We start from the raw sequence: 18704 nt of genomic DNA, 5'->3' as shown, positions 1-18704 counted from the left end.
TCAATCCCACATCTTTCACATGACAATTCTTGCTGGACCTTGGCATGAACCATCTGCTTATTAGCCAGAGATTTTGTAGTCTTTAATTCTGCAATTTGAGCAGTCAAGACCTCCAATTGTGCTGCAACTGCATTATCTGAACTACCTCCCCTTGTGCTACCTCTGGGGTTACCATACTCAGCAGTGTGAGTAGCCATCTCATCTATTAGCTTCCATGAATTAGCATCATTTGTGTTGTTCTGAAATCTCCCATTGGCATAGGAATCAAGAAGGGCTCTATGATCGTCATACACCCCAATTATAGAACTGGTTGCAAAGAAACTAGATCTGAAAACCATGATGTGGAACGGAATGAACTAATCTCTTGAAGCGAACCCATGCCTCATTAAGGTCTTCAGTGGGACCTTGCTTGAAACTCGTGATTTGTCTTCTTAGAGCATTGGTTTTCTGCGGTGGGAAGTGCCTCTTATAGAATGCAAGAGTTAAAGAATTCCAATCGGTAATAGCATGGGCCTCCATATCCAAATCTCTTAGCCATTCGGCTGCACCATCTTGCAGAGAAAAAGGGAAGAGTACTTGCTTGACATGATCTTGAGTTACTCCAGCAGTCAGTGGAATCGAGCAACAATAGTTAGTAAACTTCTACATATGCTTGGCAGGATCCTCATTAGCTCCTCCCTCAAACAAGTTTCGCTCCACCAAGTTGATGTAGGATGGGCGGATCTCAAAGGTGCCTTTATCAGTAGTAGGAAGCTTGAATCGTTTGGGGATAGAAGCCAAAGTGGGCTCAGAGTGACTGACAAGAGTTGTCATCTTGATTGTTATAAGAATTGGATCTGGGATGTCAGAAATAGGCGTGTCCCATTCGTAGGACGGTTTACCTTACTCAATTATGTGCTCTGTATCATTGTCAAGTATACTCAAGTCTTCTACTTGACCAACTTCTCTCTGAAAATTCTGTCTATAGAGAAACGTCCTTTCAGGCTCAGGATCTGGTGGAAGAAGCTCGGACCTGTGAGACCTGGGCATACACAGAACTAACAAAAAAAGTGTAAAAACTGTCTCAAGAAACTAAGTTCTTTGAAACAAATAGACAAATTAAGCAAAAACAAACAAATAACAGTTGCCTCCCCGGCAACGGCGCCAAATTTGATAAGGCTAAAGTCGTATCACCTATATCAAAATAATCCTAAATTACTACTAACAAGTAGCTAGTGGTAAGAAGGGTCGAATCCACAGGGAGGCGTTAATGTTCTAGTTTGTTATTATCTATGTCTGTCTTAGGCTCTGTTTGGTAAAACTACCTGAAAAAGTAGCTGAAACCTGAAAAGGTAGCTGAAAACTGAAAAGCTAACTGAAATCTGAAAAGGTAACTGATAAGGTAGCTGAAAATTAGGAACTGATAAGGTAGCTGATTAAATAAAAAAAATGTTTGACAAACTAACTGAAAAGCTAACTGATTTTGATGAAATGACGCAAAAGGATATGATAATTATTTAATAGTATAAATTTAAGGGGTAAAAACGGAAAATCAAATCAAATCAGGTACCTGAAATCTCAAATGCTACCCTAGGTAGCATTTCATTTCGGGTAGCTTATTTGGTTAAATAAGCTACTTGCCAAACGCTTACAAAAATATAAGGTACCTGAAATTTTGGTCAAATAAGCTACTTTGACCAAATCAGGTACCTGAAATGCCTTGCCAAAAAATAAGGTACCTTAGGCTCTGTTTGGTAAAACTAACTGAAAAGGTAGCTGAAACCTGAAAAGGTACCTGGAAACTGAAAAGCTAACTGAAACCTGAAAATGTAGTTGATAAGGTAATTGAAAATTAGGATGAGCAGGGGAAAGTTGTTGTGATTAATGTGGAGTATGAATGGAAGCCAAGCATTGGCACTAAGTGTAAGAGCTTGGGACATGAAGAGAAAACTTGTAGGAAAGTGCTTTAGAGAGGCAAGCCTACGCAAAAGGTTTGGAAGCCAGTTCCAAAGCCTGCAATAAATGATAATAAACTTTCTGAAATTGAATTCCCTGTCTTGAATGCAGCAAATTGACCTCCTGGGAAAATACAGGCTACTACTAGTGTGTCTACTCAGAAGAAATTGGCATCTCAGGGTGGTAAGAGTGATCCAGTGCAGGAGCCTCCTCAGGTGGTAGTAGTTGATGTCGGTCTTGATGCAAATTACTCGAGAATGGGACTGAGGCAACTACAGTTCAGGTGAAAGATATTGGTGACCCTCCTAACAAGTTAAATAATGAATAATATCGGTTTTTGGAATGTTAGAGGGCTCAATAATGTAAATAAACAAAAGTTAGTAAAGCAATTCATTCAGAATAATGAGATTTGTTTGTTTGGTCTCTTAGAAACAAAAATAAATGGTGAAAATGTGCATAATATCTCTAATAAAATGCTGGAAGGGTGGTGTGTGACAACAAACTGCAATTTGCACAAAGGGGGTAGAGTCTGGCTACTTTGGCAACCTAGCATTTTTGATGTATGGGTGCTGCAGTATGACCCTCAGTTTATTCATGTGAAGGTGATTATTAAAAGTTCTCAGAAATCTTTCTTTTTGAGTATGATCTATGCTTATAATGAGGGTGTGGATAGAAAAGATCTCTGGGCTAAAATGGAAAGACTTGCAGCTGTGTCAATTGGTCCATGGGTTATGGCAGGAGATTTCAATACAGTTATCTCTCCTGATGAAAGAATGAGGGGTAATACTAAGCAGGAGGATATGGATGATTTTATTGACTGCATTACCACCTGTGGCATGAATGACATTCATGCTACTGGAGCTTATTTTACTTGGACAAATAAACAGGATGCTGCTCATAGGAAGTTCGATGAGATTGGATAGGTTTATGGTTAATCATGATTGGATGAATACTTTCCCTGAGATGGCAGCTCATTTCCATCCAGAGGGACTTCTTGATCATAACCCTTGTGTAGTCAGCAATTCAAAGATGGGAGGGAGAAAGAATGCCAGTTTCAAGTACTTCAATATATGGAGTTCAGCTCCTGATTTTTTGGCCAAAGTTCAGCAAGAATGGTCTGTGCATATAGAGGGGACTATGATGTTCAGAGTAGTCAAACGTTTGACGAATTTGAAAGGGGTACTCAAAGACCTGAACAAGGACTGTTACTCTGACATTGAGAATAAGACTAGTCAGGCTTGTCATGAGTTAGAAAGGATTCAGGTGCAGCTCAGGGAGGATATTACTAATGCTGATTTGATTGCTCAGGAGATAAATGTTGCTGCTAATGTTAGATTCTTGACAGCTGCCAGGGACAGTTTTCTGCAACAGAAGGCCAAGACCAAATGGTTAGAGGAAGGAGACTTCAATTCTGCATATTTTCACAATGCCATTAAGAAGAGATGCCTGCAGAATAAAATAATCCAAATTGAAAATATACAGGGTCAAGTCTGTACTGACAGAGTGACAATCCAACAAGCTTTCATAGATTATTATACTGACCTACTTGGCAGCAAGAAGTCTACTGAAGCTGTGAGGCAAGATGTTCTAATGCAGGGTCCTTTATGCAATGAAACTCATTCAACTCTTTTATTGAAACCAGTGACAGATGAGGAAATCAAACAAGCTGTCTTTGCCATTCCTAAGGACAAGACCCCTGGACCTGATGGTTACACCAGTGGTTTCTTTAAAGAAACCTGGGATACTATTGGACCTGATATGTGTTATGGTGTTAAGGAGTTCTTTAGGAATGGTCAGTTACTGTCTCAGATAAATGCTACAAATATAACTCTCATTCCAAAATGTGAAAGACCAACCACTGTTAAACACTTTAGACCCATAGCCTGTTGTAACCTGATTTACAAGGTCATCTCCAAACTTTTATGCAATAGGCTAGCTCTGGTTCTTCCTGATATTATACATGAAAACCAGGGAGCTTTTATCAAAGGTAGGTCCATTATTGAGAATGTTCTAATTTGTCAGGATATAGTTCACATGTATGCAAGGAAAAGTGTCTCCCCAAGATGTTTGTTCAAAATTGATCTTCAGAAGGCCTATGATACTGTTGAATGGGAGTTTGTGGAACAAATGCTGTATGGTTTACAATTTCCTGCACACTTTGTACAACTGGTGATGAGTTGTGTCAGTACACCTGCTTATACATTGTCCCTCAATGGAAATCTTTTTGGATATTTTAAGGGACAGAGGGGTCTAAGACAGGGTGATCCCATATCTCCTCTCTTGTTCACTATATGTATGGAATACCTCACCAGGGTCATCAAATTTGCCACTACAAGATGGCCATTCCATTATCATCCAAACTGCAAGCCACTCAAGCTTACTCATCTGATGTTTGCAGATGACCTGCTGATGTTGTGTAAAGGAGACCCTCCTTCTATCATGCTGCTGATGAAAGCTTATACTTCTTTTTCTAATGCATCTGGACTCACAATGAACAATACTAAATCTGAGATTTTCTTTAATGGGATGCAAGAGGAGGTCAAAGAAGGTATCAAATCAGTGACTGGTTTTAAGGAGGGGGTCATGCCTTTTAGGTACTTAGGGGTGCCTATACAACCTGGTAAGATATCCAAGAAGGATTGCACCTCTCTTACTGAAAAAATGGTCTCTAGGATAAGAGGATTGGGAGCAAAGAAGCTATCTTATGCTGGCAGGATCACCTTAATCAATTCTGTTCTCAATACATTGTATAACTACTGGGCTCAAATGTTTGTAATTCCTCAAAGTGTCATTAAACGTATTGAAGCTATATGTAGGAATTTCCTATGGGATGGAAGCCCTGATTTCCATAGGGTTCCTTTGGTAGCTTGGGACACAGTGACTACTTCAAAAAAGGAAGGTGGATTAGGGATCAAAAAAGCAGACATTTGGAACATTGCCACTGTTGGGAAACTTGTCAACTGGATACACACAAAGGCTGATAGACTGTGGATCAAATGGATCAATGCTATTTACATTAAAGATCAGAACTGGCAGGACTACTCCCCTCCTGCTGACAGTACTTGGGTTTGGAAGAGCATCTGCAAAGTGAAAGAGAAGCTAAAGGAAGGGTTTGTGAATGGCAGCTGGGATCACCACCCTAAGGGATATACTATTCGAAGTGGATACGATTGGTTGTGCTCTCGAACGAGAATGCGCGCAGATCGGTCACTGTGGTTTGGAACAATTGGAATGTCCCTAAGCATTCCATTGTTACTTGGTTGATGATGCATAATGGGATGAATGTCAAGGAAAAATTGTTCAAGTATGGTTTTGTCTTTGATGATTTATGTGTGATGTGTGAGTCTCAAACCGAGACCGTACATCATGTGTTCTCTGAGTGTGTTTACTGATTGCGAGAATTAAAGCTCAGCTAAGCCAATGGTTTGGAGGACCTGTCACGATACGTTACAAAATGACTAGCTATGGTGTATCGTAAATCGATCCTTTGGAAGGCAAGAGTCGCTTGTCTTATCGCTTATCATTACCATATTTGGTTCCAAAGAAACAATGCAAGATTAAACTCTTATTTGGTGCGTCTGAAGTGGTAGCCGGGAGAATTGGGGAAGAAGTTAGCGAAAGAGTAACTAAAGCTAGGAGGAGCCAATGTGAACATAGATTGGCTTGCTTTGATTCAGGGACAACAGGCTTAGTATGTTATATGTTTGTTTGTGTCTTTGACGGGGCTTGAACCGTGATCAGTTGTGTACCTTTTGTATATTCCTTGATTTTATATATTATATTCACATTTTCACCAAAAAAAAAAAAAAAAATTAGGAGCTGATAAGGTGACTGATTATATAAAAAATTGTTTGGCAAACTAACTGAAAATATAGCTTATTTTGGTAAAATGACGTAAAAGGATATAATAATTATTTAATATATTATAAATTGAAATGGTAAAAAGGTAATATTACCAAGAATCAGGTACCTGAAATGTGAAATGCTACTCTAAGTAGCATTTCATTTCAGGTAGCTTATTTCGGCAAATAAGCTACTTGCCAAACACTTCCAGAAAAATAAGCTACCTGAAATTTTTATCAAAAAAGCTACTTCGGTCAAAACAGGTACCTGAAATATCTTGCCAAACGGAGCCTTAAGGTGACAGTTTTCTTGAACGATTTGATTGGTTTGCTAAAACTAATTGCAAAATAAATAAATAACGAATTCGATAAATTAAAAGGTCTAGGGATCAGGTTCACTAGGTCAATTATCTGGGGGTGTGATTTAATTAATTAACAGAACAATTGGGTTGTTTAAGGTCATATGATAAATCGATTCTAATATGCCCTTTAGATTCCAAACTTAACATGCGGTCGTTATATTAAGTCAGTCTATTCAGTTATCGCAACCTATATTATTCTTAACTCGGTCGGTGATAATCCTAATTTGCAATACTAATTAATCAACTCTGATCATCAATTAGATTCAAAACCATATCTGACCAACAACCAAAATCAATTTAACAGTCAATGTACTAGTTACCCCTTTCTAACATGATCCTAGATCCCCTTTACCCTAGATTAGGAGTTTAGCTACACATACTAGTAAAAATAGCAATAATAATATTGAAGGTAAACATAATTGAAAGCATAAATAAGATGAACAATGAATTAATTGTGTAAACTAGAAATTGAATTAACAATAATTAAAAAAGATTAATGAATACCGTAATTAAAGTATGTAGATCAGGAAGCGATGCGTAAATAAACTAAGTCTAAAGTATTCTAAGAGTTTTTAATGTAAAAGAGGCGTAAAATAATAATAGGGCACGAGTTTGGTATTTATACAAAACATAAACCGACTTTAGGAAATTGCGCAGCAAGTCTTCAGCACGTAGGATACTCGATCAAGTGCTGGAAGACTTGATCAAGGAACCTCAGAATTCAGCTTCTTTTCATGTTTTCTCCTTTTCTTTCCTTTCATTTTTTCTGATTCTTGTGCCATCCTTCTTATACTCTGTCTTGCCGACTCCGCGGTGCTCATTATCAACCATTTGTTCCTCGAATGCGTCAAATCTGCATTAAAACACCAAAAGGCGGAAGTATCGACATTCTAGTAATAACGGCATATAAATGACATATATAAGCACAAAACTGTCTCAAAAGTAACTAAGGGGAGGAATAAATATGTATATAATTATGACTTATCAATGGTATTCTTATCACCAACTATAGCCGCTGGGGTTGGGGCTGCAAATGGGGTTGTAGCAGAATGGTGATGGTGATGACCGTGGTGGTGGTGATGCTTGTGGTGTTTGACCTTGTGGTGGTAGTGATGCTTGTGGTGTTTGACCTTGTGATGGTGGTGACTCTTGCGGTGGTGGTGTCCATGGTGACGGTAACTGATACCATGATGGCAGTTCACGGCAGGAGGTGGAGCCTCTAAAGCTACATCATTTTCTTGGACTTTTTCGCTGTCACCAAATTGCTTCTATATCTATGACATGAAAAAACTCGGTCAGTACTCAGTAATCAGTATCCATGTAAGATCAATTTTAAAAAATAAGCATGTATTTTCTTACCGATAATGAAATAATAATGTGTTATCGTTAAGTCGACGGGTCTACTCGATGTAAATAGTTGGTCAAAATAATTCTTCGCTACTTTCGCTACAGCCTCCGTTCCAACATGTTCCCTAGCCTCGTCGTGAATAAGTCTAGCAATGTGATTCGTCTTTTTCGCTGATCCGACTTTTGATGAAAATATTTGGTATTCTTATCACCTTCTTTAAGCCATAAAACCCGTGATCTTTGACGCCAAAATATCTCTTCTTGCTTCAGCAAATCAACGATTTCTTTCACAATCCTCTTCCGCTCTTTTAGAACCCGACTTGACCTACTCCTTTCGTTATGACACTAAAGTCATGAATTCTTGATAGTAGAGTGAATTGTTCATTAGTTAACTTCACATTCAGTATTTTCCATAGCGAAAACAATACTTCAATTGAAATATTAGCATACTACCAATGCGGTTTGAAACATTTCCCCTAAACTTTAAAACAAATACTTGTGTAAAAAACGATTGTTCTTTTACTTAATTACTTAAGAGTAGTTACCAATAAGGCAATAACCTCTATGTAGCTTTTAACTAAATGCTCCTAAAAACAACAAACATAAGACTCATACTAATATGCTTCGTATGGTAGTACCAGTTGTTGATGGTATGCAGTCCACAGTTTAGACACGTGGTTGTTGCAGAAGAGTTTGTGAGAGGTTGAATCGATTTTAGGTTGATACCAACGATATGATGAACTGAATGACTTGATTATTATATTGATAAGTCGATCACACTATATAGTAGACCGTCTTGGAGGATACTCCAAGAATATTCATATTATTCTATAGAATATTATTATGATACTCATAATAATAGCTTATTCTATCTAATATTCTCTAATAGTTAACATCATGTCCAAAATTAGCCATAGTTTTGGAGATATTTAGCTTTTAAATCAAGTGAGTAAATTTGAAATGCTAAGAGTGACGTGAACTTGCGTTTTGAACATATACTCAAGTCCCTTCTATATCAGTTTCAATTTATCGATTAAATTATTTGTCGATAGTATAATATGGACAATTTATTTATATTGTCTACAATTTAAAGTAATTCGTCGACAATGAATAACAATTGGCTTAAAAAAAGAGTTACCCACGGCCCGTAATGGAGGCTTTAATCTCCTAAATCTGAATTCACGTTCTGTCGAAATTAAAAAAATAAGTCATTTAATCCACCGATCGTTGGTTAGTTGAGTTCCAACTCATAACGTAACTCTATCCCCCTCATTCCTCCTCATCGTCTATTTATTATTGTTATTATGATTAAGATTATGATTATGATTTGATTACTCTCTCATAATTTCAATCTGAAAAATATTAATAACTGCTACTCTAACTCCTCCATAGTAGTTCATTCATTCCTACCAGAATTATAAACTAAATTGCTCAAATATGGCTTCATTAAAGCTATCACCGCAATTCAAGAATCCATTATTGGTGGCGAATAATAATTCAAGTCGGTCAACTCGGCCTAGTCGAGTTGGGTTCAAGGTCCGTGCGTCCGAGTCAGGTCAGGTGGAGCCGGATCTAACTGTAAAGGTGAATGGGTTAACTATGCCCAACCCGTTTGTGATCGGGTCGGGTCCTCCAGGTACCAACTACACTGTAATGAAGAGAGCCTTTGATGAAGGATGGGGTGCTGTTATTGCTAAAACTGTCAGTCTCTTCTTTTCTTTTTTATTAATAACTCAATTTAAAGTTGCTGTTGCATTTTATTTTCATATACTGGCTACAATAAGTCTGTTTGTTATTGCTAAATAAAAGTGTGTGAGAATTTACGTAGGGATTGCATTTTACTGTATTCAGTAATCGTAGTATACATGCTATACATACCCTTTAAATTTTTAACAAGTTTAAATAGACGAGCAGGTCAAGTCAAGTAGCCCAAATTCGAGATCAAGTCTCAAAACAAGATTTAATGCCATAAATTGAGTGCTATGTACAGAGTAAAACAGCATCAGTGCTGCCATATATAGGATAGACTTATAGAGACTATGGAATCAGATCAAGTAGCATTTACATGATTCTACCATATATACATATACATACATATATATATATATATATATATATATATATATATCAAATGATGATATCCAACTTCATCACTTTGCCATTGCCCGGAGATATTGAGCTAATCAGTATTCAGTAACTAATCATCGCTGATAGATGCGTCCAGCAATCAACCAATGAGCCCACGTCCCTCCTAGCCTCCTTTAATATACTTGCTTCGTATCACACAATGGCTCGTGCAATTACATTTACAAACTCATCCCTTTTTATCTCTTGACAAAAACTAGTTGAAATCTTTTTAAATGAGAATTTAACCGACCAATTTCTCGTGTTGATTATTTTTGCTATGGACACTCAACATAAATGGCAACTAACTAGATTTTATGCATCACTCTCAGTTTATTTATGTAGAATACTCGAGGATGAAACTCATGTCAGATAGTTTGGCTAATACACTTTAACTCAAAGGTTGTCCAATATTACTAGGGATATCCTTGGGAGGATTTTTTTGCCCAACACTCCTTTTATATAGGCTCACTTGCATATTACCAAGTCTTACTCCAAATTTTGTAAATCATCCCATCTATAATTTTTTTTGTCTAAACTACCCAAACCCACTTTCCAGCAAAAATAGTCAACTTTCTGGTGTTGACTGTTGATCACCGTAGGCATGTGCGTAATTTGTCGCCGTAGTTACCTTTTTGTAAAGGTGGTTGTTGGAATATCTCATTCTTGTGCAAAGTATATTTCGGCATATTATCTATTATGAAAGTGAACTTTTTTTCCAGGGACAATCCAAACTGAAATGTTCTTTCTAACAAAAATTACACAATTGTGATCTCAATTTCAGTAGTGAGGGTCTTTTAACATCTGACATGGTGTTTGGATGTGATTTTCTGACAAAGGGTCTACATTTTGTAGGTTTCTCTGGATGCTGCAAAAGTTATAAATGTCACTCCTAGATATGCTCGTTTAAGAGCAGGAGCAAATGGCTCCTCAAGAGGACAAATTATAGGATGGGAGAACATTGAGCTCATTAGTGACCGTCCTTTTGAAACTATGCTAGCAGAATTTAAAAAGTTGAAGGAAGAGTATCCTGATAGAATACTGATTGCTTCAATCATGGAGGAATATAATAAGTCAGCCTGGGAGGAGCTCATTGATCGTGTTGAGCAAACCGGGATTGTAAACATTCTTTTCACATTGTTACATTAATTTCAGTACTATATTGCACCATCTAATTAATATTCACTTATTATACCTTTTTATTCTCGAAAGGATGCAATTGAAGTAAACTTCTCATGTCCTCATGGTATGCCGGAGCGAAAAATGGGGGCTGCTGTTGGACAGGATTGTGACTTATTAGAGGAGGTTTGTGATTGGGTTAATGCGAAGGCTACTGTTCCAGTGTGGGCAAAAATGACCCCCAATATCACTGACATCTCAAAGGTTAGCTTAATGGTATTTAATTTTTTTTCTTTCCATGTGTCATGCCGTATGAATATGGAAAGTGTGTTCAATACGACAACAATATTACCCATGTGCTTAAAAGGCTCTCGTCAGTAAGTGACCTGCTGGGCAGGGGGACCAGATGTACACACCTTACCCTGTGTGTTAACTTAAAAAGGTCTGTTCTCAGATGACCTTTAATAAAGATTGTGTTGATATGGATTGACTGATACTTCACAATAACATTTGATGTATGTTCAGGCAGCAAGGGTGGCACTTAAATCAGGATGTGAAGGGATTGCCGCTATTAACACAATCCAAAGTGTCATGGGGATCAACCTCACAACGCTACGCCCTGAGCCTTGCGTAGAAGGGTTAGCATTCTGTGTTATGCAACTGACACTTTAATTCATGGATGATTTCATATGTCGTAATCTTAATGAAAAATTTTTCATATCAGATACTCAACCCCTGGTGGATATTCTTCTAAGGCCGTCCATCCTATTGCACTTGCCAAAGTGATGAGCATTGCAAAGATGATGAAGTCAGAGTTTAGCAGTGAACATTCATTGTCTGGTATTGGAGGTGTTGAGACTGGTGGAGATGCTGCTGAATTCATTCTTCTTGGCTCAAATACTGTTCAGGTTTTCCTTAATAATTTAGTCCCACTTAGATAGTGGTTTCATTACTTAGATATGGTGCCTGTTTCTCACTAGTCACTACCATGTCCTGCTATTCAAAATCAACATTTTCCCACCTTCAGAAACCAGATTCTTTCCAATATGGTGGTAACAGTGTAAGCCCTTTTAGTGCGAACATCATACCCAAATAAAACACTAGGCCTCCCCCAAAATGGCAGGGTAGGACACTTTTCTTCTTTCCATTGTAATTGAGAATCAAATAATAGCAAGTTTTTTGCTCTATCAAATATAGCAACTACTCTAGAAGTCTAGGCATAGTACTTGTTGAATCTGGCTATTTGATTAAGCAAACATTGATAGTTTGATACTTTCATTATGGAATCAGTGGCTTTGTATGCAAACCTAATACATTCAAATTTTTGGACAATTGCTCTTGTTGTATCCCGACATTCAACCAATAAAATCTATGGAGATATTTACTCCAGTCTCCTCGAGTGTTATTTGCTGTTTCATCATCATTTTACTTTCTTTTCTTATAACCTTATCCTGAAAAATAACTGCAGAATGGTTTGGTATTTTTCTTTTCTTTTCCTTTTTCCTGATGGCACAAAATATTTGGATGAGAATAAAGTTTGAGTGAAGAACTTGTAACTAAATTTAAGGCAGAGTACGATACCAAAATTGTGACAAGTTTTACAGCTAGTATTTTTTATGCCTCCTTGCAGGTCTGCACTGGAGTCATGATGCATGGGTATGGTATGGTTAAAAAGTTGTGTTCTGAACTGAAGGATTTCATGAGAGAGCACAATTTCTCTTCTATAGAAGACTTTCGGGGGTAAAATCTATAACTTAATAATTTTGACTTTGCTGTGTTTTTAAATGAATTTTTTCTCTAACTTCATATTTGTTCCACAGGGCATCGCTTCCATACTTCACAACTCACATGGAATTGGTGAGAATGCAGCAGGAAGCTATTCAACAAAGAAAAGCTGTCAAAAAGGGTTTATCGTCTGACAAAGACTGGACCGGAGATGGTTTTGTGGAGGAGACCGAAACGATGGTTTCTAACTAACACAGTAAGCTTTTTCAAACTGAGATGATGTTGTAGAAGTTGGAGGTATATTATGGTGTTTTTTATATTCAAAGAACTAGTTTAGTTATTAAATCACTTTCACCAAAGTATCCATGACAAAGAGGCTGTTTCAATTGGATTCTTCTCAAAGTGATACTCCCTTTGTCCCACGCTCAGGCTCATAGGCTCCATCATTATGTGTGGAGAGATGGTGGAACCTTTGAACCTTATCGCGAGACAAAAGAAGTATCTTGTAAAAATCAGGGAATTGATGATTTGATTCATGACATGGCTTCAATAGGCCTTTGTGATGTAGCTTGCATCAATATCAAAGTTTTGAGTAAGAGGGTCACATGATAGGAATTGGGTTGAACTATCTATTGTTTTAAAGAGAGTTTCAAATTGGGATATCAAAAACTCATGCGAATACCTTAAATTATCTTTATTGTAAGATTGGCTTCCCCAAACTTTTACCTTACACGAAACTATTATTGATGTTGCTAAGGGCTTGCTTGGGATAAGGGTAATCATTAGCAGGAATGCAGGATAATGAAGCTTAAAACAAAAGGAAAATGGATGAAAGTAGTAGTGGTTTGGGATGAGAAAGGAAGAGTAATGGTTGCAACTCATGAGAAAGTTGATGCTCATTTACCTCGAATGGGATTAATAGTTCCCCATCACCCCTCTTTCCTCCCTATGCTACCATTACTTTCCTCCACTTTTGTTGTGAGCTCCATAAGCCTGGTAATAATTACCCCACAACCATGAGTTACATCAAAGTAGTAGTTGAGACTCTCAACTTCTCAAGCCTCAACACTAATGTGATAATATTACTTTCGTATACCCTGTCTTAAGGACTCCAATTTTTCCATGAATAATATTACTTTTGTAATCTTTATCTCTATCTTATTACCATATTCATAATTTCTTATCATATGATTCCAAATGATATATTTAATTTCTAATAAAAAGTCTCTGTCTATGGCAGTTGGGGTGCTGGAATCGGTACATGACTTGGAGCTAAAGAGATGCTGCTGGTGAAAGGTGCTGTGAATGATTGCTTGGCAGACTGCAGCTGAGGGGGTTCATGGGAAAATAAGTAGACTCGACTCACACACTGTTTTCTAAATGGCTCGATGTAACTGAATAAGGATGCTGTTTCTATATTCTACTGGTAAACATTGACAAATTTGTATATTTCTCATTATCATTTCCGTGCTGACTGATAATTTACTTATGGACTCGTTTATGCTACATTGTTTATTACTCCGTACTTATTACTTCAGCAGTCTGCTTCTGCGCATTGCACTCTTAATTATAATTGAAACACATCAAAATTTTCAGTTTTCAATTTCCTTATACAGTCGGTATATAATTCTTTTTAAATTAGCTTTCTAAAAGCAAATATAGATGCATCATTGAGATTTGAGAGACTTGAGACGAGTCAACGGAATCAAGCAGCAAAACTTGAGAGACTATGTTTCAACGGAAAATTACATGTGCCATTATATTTTTGTCTCGGGATGAGAACATAACAAAGAGAAAGAAAAGGAATTTTTTTTTAGGGGAAAAAGAGAAGTGTTATGAATATTATTATAATTATAATATGAATGTCCATATCTTATAGGATTATAGAATATATTATCTTATGGAAACTCTACTAATCGTATGTGTATATATACCCTCATAACGGAATAAGAATACACTCTTGTTTTTCCCTATATTCTCTCTAACTTTCTCTACAATTCTCTTGTCTTTATTTCACAACACGTTACGATTACTTATTATTTAGATCTGATAAATCCTAACCGACTGGGCAATTAAAATTAACGACGATTACTTATTATTCAGATCTGATAATATGGAGGTTCATATCAGATCTTATTCTATTACTTTGTTGAGTCAGGTACGTTTTTCGCTACTATTATCTACTACCGAGTAACAAGCAACGTAAATTAAGAATGATCCTTCAATTGAATTAGGTTATATTGTTTTCATTATGCCGTTCGCCCTAACTTAGCTCTTATAATTTTATTTATGGGTCTATTATTGCGACTGTGATTGTAAGTCCATAACCGTGTATATCCATAACAAATACGTACAAAAGACCAAAATTCGGGAAGCATAGCATTAAATCAACTTAGTTAACCTATGAATAAATATCATGATTAAATTAGGGTGGAATTCAATAATAAAGTATTTTGTCACTACTGATTACCATAACTACGAGTACTAATTGCCATGTTGTCTTAATGATTGACATTAACTTTTGAAGAAAAATTTTAGGGTATCATGATTGTAATTTTTACGTATGTGCTAAGGTGTATCATGAGAATTTAATATATACTAGATTTTGTGCCCGTACGTTGTACGGGTTATAATATTGACTCGTCTCTAATCGTATCTTCGCAATTGAGAAGTTATGTTTACTTTCATAACATTAGTTTTCTCGTGAGAATGTGAGTATATACTAATACATTGAAATATTTTTTTTAAGAATATGAGTATATACAAATAAATTAACATTTTTTTTATGATTTGCGTATATAAGAGTTATAATCGCCATGCACGAGTAACTAAATATTGTTCTGTTTGTAAGTGAGCTTGTACAAATGAAGTTTTTTTTGCATCTGGAAAATTAAGTTTTCCTTCGTAGAATAAATAATTAATGAGTTAAATAAAAGCCTTGACTAATTCAATATTAATACTTATATATTATACGGAGTATGTTATATGTTATATTTGAAGAATAATTAGAAATTATTATTATTTTAAATATTTTAAATTACAAAAATAATTGAAAAATCAAGTTTATATATTTTATTAAATTAATATAATTTTTATAAATTCTTCACTATAAGTATGGTAAGTAATATTAATTATAATAGTATTGTTATTGAATATGATTGCTTTTGACAAATAAAATATACCATACCAATCTATATTTTGACATGTATTCTGATTCTACCTCGACCCGTGACCCGTATAAGCCCACCCATATTTAGTCTGACCCGTATTTGAGTTTAACATGTATGAACCGCCTCACCAGCCGACCCATCCAGCCCGTTTGAGTGGTCTAGGAAACCTTCCATCAAAGTCGTGTGGTAATTATCTAAATTTTGTAGTCTGACCCGTATTCGAGTTTAACATGTATGAACCGCCTTAGCAGCCGACACATCCAACTCGTTTGAGTGGTCTACAATCGTTTTAAAATTCTTATCATTATATATATACTAATATAACTCTATCATCTTGATCGGATAAAATTTCCATAAGTTTGGTGATAGTTCTACAAATAACTTTATCACCTTGATCAGATAGAATTTGCATAATTTTAATTTATAATTTAAAATTTTATTAAGTAGTTAAAAAACTAAAGTTATGCAATTTACAAAGTATTAATTTCTGGTGCTCTGTTAAAGTCTTTGAGGTGTATAATGTGGCCTCACAATATTGTCAGAAAAATAACTTCTTTGAATTAACCAAAGAGCCTGAAATATTCATTCGATTCAATCCATCAGTGATAAATTACAATAAAATTGTCAACACACACACTTAATCGGGAAACTATAGGCTGAATAGGAGGGTGTAGGTTTTACACTTAAACTATTGACTTCTCATATTTTATATAACTTGGAAACTATGCCATAGTCTACCTACTAATAATCACTTCACCTAGATTGATGGGTACTCCCTGCATTAGTGTCATGAGAAAAATGGCTTTGTTCGGCCGTGCATTCGATCTCTTTGATAGTGTGCTTAATTAAGTTATTTGCATCTTTAAATAATAAATTATTAGTTACTATAGTAGTGTAGAAGCTAAGTTATTGGAATTCTGCTTACATGCTGATTATCCTCGGAAAGTCACAATAAAATTTACACCATTATATCTATTAATAAAAAATATAAAATCGTGAGAATTTTATTAAAAAAGTCAACTCAACCCGAACTTTGCTGTTGCTAAGGGTGTGGGAGCCCAGCTTGTTTCTCGGCTTCCCACCAATTTCACGTAAACTTTTATTTTTCTTTTAATGAAAGTTGCGCGCATCCCTTATTTTTCTCGTACTATCGACGCTCCACATGCACGTATCACAACATCTATGTATTATCTATAATTACGTATTTAACAAATAGACAAAAATGTCAACCTTAAAGTTCAAGCTTATAAAAAATTGTATTCGTAGTATTATTCTAGAATAGGACGGTCTTTTTTTTTTGCGTAAGAAACCCATTAATTTAGTTTTATTAATAAATGAGTGTTCTGATAAAAACAATACGATAAGCAAATATTAAATCATAAACTTAATCTAATTAGTAAAAAAGCAGAATGAGGAGACGTAGCTAATAGTTCATGTCTTTGGCCTTGAATCTTAATGGAGATAGAGAGGTTGAATTATCATGTCTATGATTGACGTACAAATGAAATCAATATTGACCAAACATAAAAACAAATTTCATAATGATTAGTTGTTTTGATTTCCTTATCGATTAAACCCATAAAAACAAATATTGGACTGTTATGATCATCCCATAATATCGGAACACGAACTTGATTTTTTTTTACTTCTTCATCTTTCGTCATTAAACTCGTTAAGCCATGAACTCCTGAAAAAATAAATAAAAAATAGTTAGAACTGAACAAATACGTAATGATGAGTAATAGTAATATGCATATTGTAACATTAATACTTTGAAGTAGATGAAAGAATGTTAAGAGACATATGTTAGTCGTTGGTGTAGGAATTGAAGAGGCAACAACTTCATCACATTAACTAACCTTTATCTTATGTTTTTGAATTAATCAAACACATGCATAAGAATTTCTAAAATAACAATATAAAGATTTTCTATTGATTATATCGTATCAAAGATTCAAAAGTACTGTAATTTTCAAGAGTACTCTTACATCCCAAGTAGCCAAGCTTCGTGAGTTGCACTTATTGTCGACGGTTCCCCTGTAAAAGAATTTCATAACAAAACATATACTCCGTAGTAGTTAGTATACGTTTACGTAGTGGGTAACCAAACAACCCCTTAGGTAAACACCATTATATTTACGGAGTATGATATTATTTCATATTGTGACGATAAAAGTACCTAATTATTGTGTCTAATCTTCATTTGATGGTTGTTGATGTCGTTGAATGATCTTGCTAGTGTCATTACTTCCTGCAGAAAATCAGTATAATTAAACATCATAAGCAAAAATAATAAAACAAACGACCAAAACAACAAAACTAAACAACAGAACTAAGGCATATAGACGTAACATAAAAGCATAGTGTCCAGTGCAATTATAAGAGACATATACACTTAATTATTGATCTAAATCGTCTCCAAATCTTATATAAATAGATAGATTAAGGAGAGGTGTATTTGTGTTAGTCTACAACTCTTATTTGATTAAATAGAACGTATGTTTTATATACTAATAAAATCTGTTTATATATTAAGATTTTCTTTAATTATTTATCTTATCTCTTATTATTTGATTAGCTCAAAATAATTATCTTCAGCTGAGTTTATTATTAAAAATAAAAATCTTCAGCTGAGTTTATTATTAAAAATAAAAATCGTAATTATCTTTTATTACTAAAATAAAAACCGTGTTTTAAAAAAGTTGGAGTCTCTAGAATTGCCTGAAAAAAGCCTCTTTTATATATATATATTGATGCTTACATGTTAGAGTAAGTTGTTTATATGTATATCATATAGACAGAGATTATTTATATTCATATTACCTAATTTTTGAATTATATTTAATTGGTACGGAGTAGAGTTTAATTTGTGTATGTTCATCCTAATGTTTATTGGGAATGGGTGAGACATGATTTCTTTAAACTAATCATCTTAGTTTTATTAATTATATACAAATTCAACGTACTTATCATTGATTTGCATATGTTCATCCTACCACGTACTTTATCATTTAATTATCGGGTTTTCTATCCTATGCCCACTGTGCATAGGTTAAGAAAGCAAAAATAGAAAGATTTAA

The 18704-nt window shown here is 35.3% G+C and overlaps 1 protein-coding gene and 1 long non-coding RNA gene across 3 annotated transcripts; one reads left to right on the top strand and one right to left on the bottom strand.

The window, feature by feature from the left end:
• Positions 1-8585: 8585 nt before the first annotated feature.
• On the top strand, positions 8586-14057 carry LOC141600010 (dihydropyrimidine dehydrogenase (NADP(+)), chloroplastic). 2 transcript variants are annotated; one of them, XM_074420158.1, is made up of 8 exons: positions 8586-9187; positions 10466-10729; positions 10823-10993; positions 11255-11367; positions 11454-11637; positions 12360-12469; positions 12550-12710; positions 13695-14057. In XM_074420158.1, the coding sequence occupies exons 1-7, from the start codon at positions 8924-8926 to the stop codon at positions 12704-12706; spliced, it is 1263 nt and encodes a 420-aa protein (XP_074276259.1). In that variant the 5' UTR covers positions 8586-8923; the 3' UTR covers positions 12707-12710; positions 13695-14057. The 2 variants fall into 2 exon arrangements, with proteins under 2 accessions (XP_074276259.1, XP_074276260.1); XM_074420159.1 differs by having other exon boundaries at positions 8690-9187; positions 12550-12751.
• Positions 14058-17034: 2977 nt separating this feature from the next.
• Positions 17035-17691, bottom strand: LOC141598249 (uncharacterized). The gene is made up of 2 exons (XR_012523368.1): positions 17613-17691; positions 17035-17311 (listed from the first exon to the last, which is right to left on the bottom strand). It is a non-coding gene; the product is annotated as an uncharacterized LOC141598249 (long non-coding RNA).
• Positions 17692-18704: the final 1013 nt, after the last annotated feature.

The sequence above is a fragment of the Silene latifolia genome, chromosome 9 (genome assembly GCF_048544455.1).
Source record: "Silene latifolia isolate original U9 population chromosome 9, ASM4854445v1, whole genome shotgun sequence".
Taxonomy (NCBI): Eukaryota; Viridiplantae; Streptophyta; class Magnoliopsida; order Caryophyllales; family Caryophyllaceae; genus Silene; species Silene latifolia.
The sequence above is the reverse complement of the archived record's forward strand: the minus strand, read 5'-3'. Positions and strand labels throughout refer to the sequence as shown.